The sequence below is a fragment of the Pipistrellus hanaki genome, assembly GCF_964339955.1.
Source record: "Pipistrellus hanaki genome assembly, chromosome: 8".
Lineage (NCBI taxonomy): Eukaryota > Metazoa > Chordata > Mammalia > Chiroptera > Vespertilionidae > Pipistrellus > Pipistrellus hanaki.
In genome coordinates, this window is record NC_140510.1 from 13,629,974 (window position 1) to 13,640,761 (window position 10,788).

The 10,788-nt window shown below is 44.9% G+C and overlaps 1 protein-coding gene across 5 annotated transcripts in view; it reads right to left on the reverse strand.

Annotated features, from left to right (window-relative positions):
* DPP10 (dipeptidyl peptidase like 10) overlaps positions 1–8,564 on the reverse strand; it is a 613,760-nt gene extending 605,196 nt beyond the window's left edge. For 3 of the 5 annotated variants that reach the window (XM_084892516.1, XM_084892515.1, XM_084892517.1), the window contains exon 1: positions 7,968–8,564. In XM_084892516.1, coding sequence (XP_084748642.1) covers positions 7,968–8,039 — 72 coding nt within the window. In that variant the 5' untranslated portion in view covers positions 8,040–8,564. Of the gene's footprint in view, positions 1–7,710; positions 7,792–7,967 lie in introns of those variants that run through there. The other 2 variants (XM_084892519.1, XM_084892518.1) reach the window with 2 other exon arrangements.
* Positions 8,565–10,788: the final 2,224 nt, after the last annotated feature.

Sequence of the window (10,788 nt, forward strand, 5' to 3'; positions counted from 1 at the left end):
TAATTAATGAATCTGGCAAAGTAGCAGAATACAAAAGTAATATTCAGAAATGGGTGGCATGCTTATACACTAATAATGATCTATCAGTATGAGAAACTAGTAAGAATACTATCCCACTTATAATTGACAATATATATATGGTACCTAGAAAAAAAATAACCAAAAAGAGGTAAAAGACCTGTCTTCATAAAGTTATTATACTGAAGAAAGAAACTGAGGAAGATACAAATAAGTGAAAATATATAACATGATCTTGGAGAGGAAAAATTAACATCATTATAATATTCATAAAACCCAAAGCAATCTACAGATTCAATGTAATTCCTATTAAAATATTTATTTTAAGCCCTGGCCAGGTGGCCCAGTTGGTTGGAGCCTCTTTCATACACCAAAAGGTTGTGAATTTGATTCTCAGTCAGGGCATTTACCTCAATTGAGAGTTTGGTCCCCTGTGAGGGAGCTTATGGGAGGCAACAGATCAATGTACCCACTGGATATCACAGATCTAGAACAAATGTTCCACAAATTTATATGGAATAAAAAACAAAACGCAATCTTGAGGAAGGAGAACAAAGTTTGAGGTATCACACTACCTGACATCAACTTATACTGCAAGTCCCTAGTATTGAAAATAGTTTGACACTGGCACAAAAACAGGCATGTATACCAATGGAAGAGAATAAAAAGCCCAGAAATAAACCCACCCCTATGTGGTCAATTAATATTTAACCAAGGAGGCAAAACATACAATGGGGTAAAGACAGTATCTTCAATAAATGGTGTTGGGAAAATTGGGCAGATACATGCGAAAAAAAAAAAAAAAAAAAAAAAAAAAAGAAAGAAAGAAACCTAGATCATCAACTAACATCATATACAAGAATAAACTCAGAATGCATAAAAGTCTAATGTAAGTTTTGAAACCATGAAAATCCTAGAAGAAAACATAGGCAGCAAAATCTCAGACATCTCTTGGAGCAGAATTTTCACCGAGGGGAAGGGAAACAATGGAAAAATTAATAAAGGGACTACATCAAACTAAACGGCATCTGCAAAGCAAGAGAAAAAATCAACAAAATGAATAAGGAATCCACTGTATGAGATAACGTATTTGTCTATTACAGATCTGATTAGAGGTTAATTTCCAAAATATATAAAAAAAAATCTTAAGACAACTCAATTCTAGAAAAATAAAAAATCCAATTAAAAATGGGCAAAGGGAGTGAATAGATACTTCTCCAAAGAAGACATATGGATGGCCAATAGACATTTGGAAAAAAAAAAAAAGTTCAATATCACTCATCATCAGAGAGAGGCAAATTAAAACAAAAATAAGGTATGACCTCACACCTGTTAGAATGGCTACCAATAAACCAACAAACAACAAGTGCTGGTGAGGATGTGGAGAAAAGGAAACCTTCGTGCACTGTGATGGGAATGCAGATTGGTACAGCCACTGTGGAAAACAGTATGGAGTTTCCTCAAAAAACTAGAACGGCCTTTTGACCCAACACTCTTATTTCTTGAAATATATTCTAAGAATCCTGAAACACCAACCAGAAAAACATATATGCACCCCTGTGTTCTTAGCAGTGCTATTTACAATAGCCTAGATCTGGAAATGGCCCAAATGCCTATCAATAAATGGGTGGATAAATACTGTGATACATTTGCACAATGGAATATTATGCGGCAGGAACTCATCTTTCCTGACAGTACGGATGGACCTGAAGGTTATTGTGCTAAGTGAAATAAGCCAGAGGAGGAAAAACACACACCATATAATCTCAAATATATGTGGAATCTAATGAACAAATTAAGTGATGAACAAAATAGAACTGGAGACACGGAGACATGGAACAGACCAACAACTGTCAGAGAGCAGGGGATTGGGGGGAACTGAATGACAGAAGGGGAAGAGATTAGCCAAGAACATGTATTCATAACCCATAGGCACGAACAACAGTATATGGCTAGAGAAAAGGGGAGGTGGGGCTGGGTGAAAGTGGGCAAAGGGGTGGGAGACATTTGTAATAATGTCAACAATAACATTAAAATAAAAGAATTAAAAAGAAATTAAAAAGACACTCGAGTAGGAGTAGCTATAGAAAAAGGGAATGTTGCCGAAACCGGTTTGGCTCAGCAGTAGAGCGTTGGTCTGAGGTTGAAAGGTCCCAGGTTCGATTCCGGTCAAGGGCATGTACCTTGGTTGTGGGCACATCCCTGGTAGGGGGTGTGCAAGAGGCAGCTGGTCGAAGTTTCTCTTTCATCGACATTTCTAGCTATCTTTCTCCCTTCTCTGTAAAAAATCAATAAAATTTATTTTTTTTAAAAAAAGAAAAAGGGAATGTTATGTGAAAATGGTCTCTTGAATTTGCCAAGCCCAACACTAGATCACTCATCCCTACCGCCAATGAGAGTAGGCACAGCCACCCAGGGGTCCTGAGGGTTCCTTTGCTCTGTACATTCTCCTGCCACACTGAAACCTGACCTCCTGAGTTAATTCTATAAATTACACCTCTCTTGTGCAAACATCATCTTTCTCCAAACTAATTATCTTAGGAAATGCATTACACTGAAAACAATATGCAACATGTGCAGCAACTAATTCACCTGCTAGTGTGAATTAGCCAATGTTTATTCTCAGCCTGGCACCCTATAGCACAGGGCAGTAAAGAAGTGAGTGTCCATTGAATTTGGAAATAGGGCTGTAACCGACTATTCTAAAGCCGGCACATCTGCCAAATCATGTCTGATCTCCAAACCAAATGATATATATTATTAATATAATATTTATATGCATACAGACATGTATATTGAACAATGCAATGCTTCTACAAAATGTTAAAATAATATACCATCTGTTGGTGGCTCAATGATGCTCTAAGGCTTCTGTCTCCTTATTCCTAAACTATGCATGTAATGAGAGCACTTGGTATGACAAAGGCATTATTCAAAAGCTTTTCCACAGTATTTCTTTTAATACTAACAAGCATGTAAAGGATCTACAGTCACCTCCTTCACATATGAAGTATAGAAAATGAGGCGGCCTGCCCAGGAAAGCACAGTGATGACTGCTGGGTCTGAGATGTAAGCTTGAATCTGTGGTTCCATAGCAGAACCCACAGATAGTAGTGAGCAATAATTTCAGGTTGATGGCCCAGAAGTTCAAAGTCCTTATTACAGCATCCTAGTGCTGTGTATGCTACACAGTACACTGTAAATAATTAACCATTTGCCTATGAGTACTAAGGCTTAAAACATTATGTAACCATAAATGATTCAAGAAACCAAATTTTTAAAATTGGTTTATTTTTTCTGACTGGGGGAAATTTGGTATCAATGCTCTGTTTCCAATGTAATGCACTTCATAAGATAATTCAGCATTAATATTTAATGGTATGATTTTCTTTAACCTGTATTTATATAATTTAGTCTTTAAGTATGTAATTTGCTCACTGAAATTAACAGATGGAGATTAGAAACATATAAACTAGGGATCTTATGTGGTATGTTCTAAACTCAGTGGATTAAATGTTAAATATATGAATATATATTTCACACACACACACATATACACACACACACACACATACATAATAATGAAATTAAGAGATATTAGAGGATGCGTATCTCTTAATTCGTAAAGACTTCTATATATCACCTACATACAACCTACATTATCTTTTATAACCTATTCAGATAGAACTCTCCCAATAATTAGGTAATATGTGTATATACATATATATATTTGAATTCTTAGAAGAAAAGTAATAAATCTGTTAAATAAAGCTTTTAAGCATGATTTCTAAAAGCTATTTTTTAGGTTCTGTGTATTGAAAACAACGGTTTATAGATTAAACTATACCATATTTATATATTAATCAAGGAAACATGGAAGAATATATTTTTGTAAGTTTTCATTCATTATACATTTGAAATGTTAGTCCAATGTGCTAGACCAAAATTAAAGTAAAAATACTTAATCCTAATTTCTGTATGGAAACATTTTATGTTAATATTACCTATAGGTCAAAAGTACAATGCATAGCTTACAAAAGCATTTTATACATTACATATTTAGTTACAATTTTATCTATGAATTACATCATCAAGAGCTGCTACATGTTCAATTGGAAGAGATTGATTTTCTATTAGATTTAGTTATTTAAAGAAAAATGCATAACACTTTCTGCAGCATAAATAGTTGCTTATAAAAATACGCTTTTTTAGTCATCTTGCCAAAGTAGGGTTGTGGTTTTTCTTTATTTGTCTATTAATTTATTTTTGTTTTATGTCTGGTTTTGTTTTGGTTTGGCTTGGCTTTTTGGAGCCGAAAGGACGAACATTTTAGGAAATATTTTTACCCACTGGATTCAGCAGAAGGGTGCCACCTGCTGGAAACATGGTCAAATGCTGAAATAGATCTGAGCAAAAATTGCACTCATCCAACAAAACTAAAAAGTGAGTTACCAAGAGAAAATGATTCTAAGAAATTTATAAAAAATAAAAAAAAAGTTTCTATGCACTTACCAAGACCTGCCTTGTTCTTTTTCTATTATTGCTATAGAAAGAAGAATGCTAACTTTAAGAACTTGAGAGCTATTTTCATTTGTTGAGAATATTTATTTCAAATTATTCATCCATTTTACATTCAAGGCAAATCTGTACATGCAAATGCTATTTTTCTAATAGAAATGTGTTAAACTCTGGTTGTGCAAAACTTAGATGGTATGGCTTTAGACTTAAATAAATTCATTTTTAAATTTCTTTTATCTTAAATGCCATAGAATAGGACTAAGTCTCATCTCCACCACTTAGGAAGACAAGCTTGAGCAAGATGCTGAGTCTCTTCAGTCCTCTATTCTCATTCCTAACAGAGGAGAGACTTCAGAAAGCTGCTTTGAGGATCAGGTTGGAAACTACATTCAGTAACTGTTACCTCACCTGCCTGGAGGACAGTACTCTGCTCATGGCAAGCATTTTAAAAGTGATTTTAAAAAAAAATTAGAAAGTTATAACAACCAACTCAAGATGTTGAACTCCTCCATGGATATTGATCAAGTTAAGTGGAAATTAGAGTATCTAAACATATCAACGCTTTTATTTTTAGACATTTTATAAGGATGGAGTGTTATAAAAACAAAAGTAACGGTAAACATTTCTTTAATCAATGAAACTTGAAAGGAAATACCTCTAAGAGATACAAAACATTTCCCGTGATTAGGAACAGAAATAGGCACAGAAGTAGAGAGCCCCTGCTTTTCTCCTGATGCTGCTGCTCCCCAAAAGAGGTGCCCCCTGTGCCAGAGAACAGTGACCGGAGGAGACAGGGAGGCAGAGCCCTCTGAAGCACCATAACCACCACCAAATGATATGGTCACAACCATTCCCAGCAGAGAAAGGATTATGGTTTCTCTAGCGCTGTGGGTGGGAAGAGGTGTCCAATGGCTCCAGAACAAGGTGCTTTTGAGGTTTCATAAACTGAAAACCTTCCTGGCAGTGTTCAAAAGCTTCAATCACTCACAATCAATACACAGTTGGACCACGCCCCCTATTTCACCATTAAGTGGGAATTCATAAAGCTACAGTTCTTTACATTTTATGAATAATTTCCCCCCCCAAGAAACATCAGAGAAGCATGAATAATCAGTCATGGCTATATGGAGGTATTATATCAAGTCCGACATGGGAGTTGTGTGACAATTGCAAAATTAGACCACAATGACTAATGCTGTTAATAAAAACGTAGTAATCTTACAGCAAAGGAGTTTCAGCCTGCACAGCCATCGCTCATATTATCTGGCCATCACTCTATATGTCAAGCTTTAGACAAAGAATAGAATAGATACAGGTATTTTCTGGGAGTCCTTGAAAACCCCTAGTATTGCCAGGTATATTGCCAGGTATATTGCCAGATTTTCCTTCCTGTTGCAAAATTAATCTCTCTCTCTCATTTTAACTCAACCATACTATGCAGACCACTGACATTTTAAAATCAGGTAAATACTCAGAAAGGCACTTTTAAAAACTCAATCCAAACAGGAGTTCTGCACGTGGCCACTCCCTCAATATTTGGAAAGGCCATGAACAAAAATGCACACTGACAAGAAAAATGGATTCAAGCTTGAAGGTATCTCTTCATATGAATTTGAGGTAGCAGGTCGGTCCTGTCCAAAGGCTTTGCTCTGCAGGGACAGCCTGTCCACTCTTTCCAAGTCCCCTGTGCCCTGCTCAGCTTCCGCCGCCCCCCTCCCCCTCGCCCCCTGGCTCCAGCCACTGAACTGCGTGCAGCACCGCGAGTAACCAGCTGGTGTCACAGGTTAGTGAGCAGAGCTTTCACGTGGGGACGCTCACCTGACTAATGGTTCATACCGGTAGCATCGTTCCAAACGCAATAGAGAGGCTCGGTGGCCTGTTAATGAAATTTAGGGGCTGTCAGCCTGAAAGAGAATGTTAAATCCTCGCTCTTCTCCTGAAATATTTTTATAATCTGTTAACCAGTTGCTACCTCCTAGTGTGTACTGGAGGGAGCAGGGAACTGTGGCATAAAGGGAAAGACAAGGCGAGTGTTTAAATACTTTCACACTTACCTCAGAAAGGGGGGCAAAGAGGATGGTTTAAGAAAACAACTGCTTTGTAAAGACTGCAACATTCATCCCAGGAAAGGGGGGGGGGGGGTGTTATAAGGCATTGAGTAAATACTCATCCCCTGTGTGGAGTAGGGCAATGAGCAGGGGAGGAAAGGGGAGAAGAGAGAGACCACAAGCCTGACCTAATGGTCTCATCTGCCTCCAGGCCACTCCCGGGCCATTCAAACAGCTCCCCTCAGTGTTTAGAATATGCAAAGAGCAGAGCCTCTCCTGGAGCCTAGCTGCTTGCACCCCCCTTCACCCCAATTCTAGCAATTAGCTGGGACTGTCTCTGCCAGAAACACACAGGGCAGCCTTCAGCAGTGCACTGGGGATCCAGGGCCCTTCTCTGGTACCCCAGCGCTTCTGCGCCCCAGCTCCCTGGTGATGCCCGAGGTCACTCTGGGTAGCCCTCAGCGCACAGTCTCCAAAGGATGCAAACGCGGCAGGACCCAGAGCCCAGGTCACAGCTCCCTCCTCCTCACCAGGGCACCTTGGCGCTCCAGACCCTACAACTTTGGGGAAAGCAAAGACAACTCCCAGGTCACCCCAGCCCGGGCCAGGGACGCAATGGAGAGCCACCTTAGGGTTACGCTACAGATTCCTACAGACAGGAGCAACAAAGGGGACGGCCGGCGTGGAAAGATGTTGAGGCGACAGAATCTACCCTCAGCCAGCACTGGGCACCACGTCTCTGCAGACACAGCCTATCTGGACCCAATAGATCGCGAAAGCCAGTGTCTCCCCAGCTCCCCATAATATCTGTGCTTCTGCTACCGGGCTCGCTCCTCTCAACATCCACACACACCTGGTACCCCCTCTCCCCCCACTCAGCACCCCGTCCCAGGCTTCTCAAAAGAAAGAGACGGAAGGGAAAACTCTGGCAGCCTAAAGGTCATTTGCCTCCCCTCCTCCCTCCCTCGGCCCGCGCTCCTCTCCACTCGCGGGTTCGAACCCCGCAGGCGGACACCCCCGGAGCGGAGCGCACCAGCTCCGCCCGCGTGCAGTACCCGGAGCCAAGAGGCCCCCATCCTTCCGCCCGGACCACCTCTCCCTCCCGCGGGGCGCCCCCAGCCTTTACCTCTCTGCCCCCGTCCCCGCGACTCTCCACCGGGCGCATCCTCTCCTGGCCCGAGCGCGCTCGGAGGCTCTAACTTCCTGCGGAGTCCATGGAGGAGAGGAGGGAGCCGGGATCGGGGCGGGGGGAGTGTGGGGGGAGTGAGAGGTTGGAGTGGGGAGAGGAGGGAGGCGTGGGAGCCGAGCGGCGGAGGAGGGGCCGGAGGAGCGCCCCGGAGCCCCCTCCCGGGAGGGCCCGCCCGCAGCCGCCGCCCCGCTCACCTGGTCCGCCGGCGGCGCCTGGCTCGCCCTGGCCCCCGGGCCGGGCTGCTGCTCCTGCTTCATGGCTGTCATCCCGCGGCCGCCCGCGCCGGCGCTCACTCCCTGGCCGGCGCTCCGGACCCGGGCACCATCCCTGGGCGGCGATCGCCAGTCCCCGGCGCCCAGCGCGCTCCGAATGGGCGGGAGGGAGCGGGCAGCGGAGGCGCGGCGGCGGGGGAGGGGAGCGCGGGGAGGAGACGGGGAGCTGCACCGGGAAGGCTCCCCCTAGCAGGATCCCCCTCCTGCGGCTGCCGCAGACCCTCTAACTCCCCGCTCCCCCGCCCCCACGCCCCTGCGCGCCCGGAGCCTGGGCGACCAGGCAGGCAACACCGAGCAGCAAGTTAGTGGCACTGCGGGCGGCACCTCGCGGGGCGCCCAGGGAGCCCGGCAGGCATTCTACTGGCTCCTGCTCCCCCCGCGGCCCCAGGGGCTCCCTCGGGCTCCGAGCGCAGGTGGAGCAGCCAGGCACCGGGCTCCGCGCTCCTTCAGCCGCCGCCGCTGCCTCCGAGCCCCAGCCTGGCGGCACCGAGCCCCGAGCAGCGCGCAGCTCCCTCCCCGCGCGCGGCCCGGCTGCGGGCTCCGCGGGCCCCTCGCCGCCCGCCCGCCCCCCGCGAGGCTCCAGCTAAAACCCGGAGACGCGGCGTGAGCCCATGCCAAGACCCCGATGGCTCCGGCGCTGCCACTGGGCATGCTCCATCGCTCCGAGAGGAAAGGGGCGGCGGGGAATGGGGGGCCCGGAGCCCCCACGGAAGCCACCAACCCCCAGGAGGTTGTTCCTAATTATGGCCAGAGGCCCTGCGCCCCCTGGTTTGGGTCAGTGGACAGCCTCCAGCCTGGATTCCCCGCTGCCAGCCTCGCTGATGCCAGTGGAGACCAGGAGAGGTTGATTTAAAACATTAATTAGTAAGCATGCTATTCAAGAACTCAGGTTTGTTTTTGTTGTGTTTTTTTGTTTGTTTGTTTGTTTGTTTTGTGTGTTTTTTTTTTCCTGGACAAGGCAGCAAAACCTTCACATTTTAAGTCCCTTTCCATTCTTCTCTTCGCTCAGGACAACTCTCTTTCCCTCAAAGTTTGTTTGTTGAGCATTTACCATGAGCCAAACACACTGTGAGGCTTGGAGGGATTGCAAGGAAGAGAGACTAAAACCAGGCCAGCTTTACTAACTCCCCTGCCTGCAGGGCAGCTATTACAGTGCAGGTCCTTGGCGCTGGAGCAGGGATCTAATCCATGAGCCAGTGAGGGTGTCACAGATACAGTTCACCACTTCCTTCCAGAGGAGCTGGCAGTTTCCTTTCCTGGCTTGCCCTGGGTGCTAGAAAGGACCTGCCCAAATAGATGGGCAAGGAAGAAGTCCCCAAGCCTGAGGTACAGGCTGTTGGCTATTGCTCAGGAGAGAAATGGCAGGAGAGAGGTCAATATGCAGACCTTACTGGAGTCAGCATGTGAGCTGAAAACAGCTGCAGCTGAAGGGACAGAGATATGGATGAGCTGGGTGAGGGGAGTAGCCTTGAGATGTTTGATTGGCCAAGGACTAGCTCCCTCCTTGTCTGAGTAGCCAGGTCCCCACCCAGGGGCTGTTGTGGGATAGCAGGAGTTGTGCTCCTTACTCCTTATATCCTCAAACATGCATCGCCACACTTGTCCTAAATGTTAATTGTAACAATGGTTGCTTTAAAATACATATTTTTAAAGAAATCAATCTCTTCACCAGATAGGATTAAATCAGAAAAAAAATATAATAAGTTTATCTTTTCTTTTTTTTTCTTTTTAATTTTCATGGGAGGATATTTTTCCTATTGATCTTTAAGGAATGGGAGGAAGGAGCAGAGACACAGAGAGAAAAGCATAGGATATGTGCCCTTGGCCAGAATCAAACCTGAAACCCTTCCAACTGAGGAGCCAAACCACTAGGGCCCTAGTCAGCCAAAAGATGTGGCTCTTTGGCCCATGGAGTGTGGCTCTTCCACAAAATACCACAGCCTGGGCGAGACTATTTTGAAGAAGTGGCATTAGAAGAAGTTTAAGTTTTAAAAATTTGGCTCTCAAAAGAAATTGCAACGGTTGTACTATTGATATTTGGCTCTGTTGACTAATGAGTTTGCTGACCACTGCATTAGGGCATAAGTTTCGCTTTAGAAAGGTGGGATTTGGGTAAAGAGAGAGCTTGCTTTTCAAAATTAGGTAATCAAATTAGGCAGTCAAATGAATATTAGAAGTGACCTCTAATAGTGGGTTAGTCTATTTCAACAGATATAACTTTGTAATAAAAGTAACTTTGCTTATTGAAAAAGTACAAGACAAAGTTTTAAAATGAAATACTGGTAGGAAGAATCCAAGATGGCTGCTCGGGTAGGCAACTAGCCGCAGCCGCACACAACAATTTTAATAAAATACAACTAAAATATAAAATGGACATTACCCAGAACTACAGGAAAGTCGACTGACTGGAAATCCTACAACAAGAAGCAAGGAGAAAACCAGAAGGAAGCACGGAGGAGCTGTAAAAGCCCAAGGTACGGAGACACGCGGCGCACACGAAGAGGACGGAGCTGGAGAGGAGGGAGGCCGAGTGCCTGGCGGGCGTTCCCTAGCGGAAAGGAGATAAAACTCCAACTGTGCTGGGCCCCCGACTGCTCTGAACCCCAGTTCTGGGCCAGACCCCGGGGACTCAGGCTCAGCCATAGGGAGCTGGGCTGTAAGTCGGAACCCCGGGGTAGCGGAGAAAAGAGGTCCCGGAGGCGCGCACACTGCCCCCAGAGAAGGGACGGTTGGCTGTGCCGCG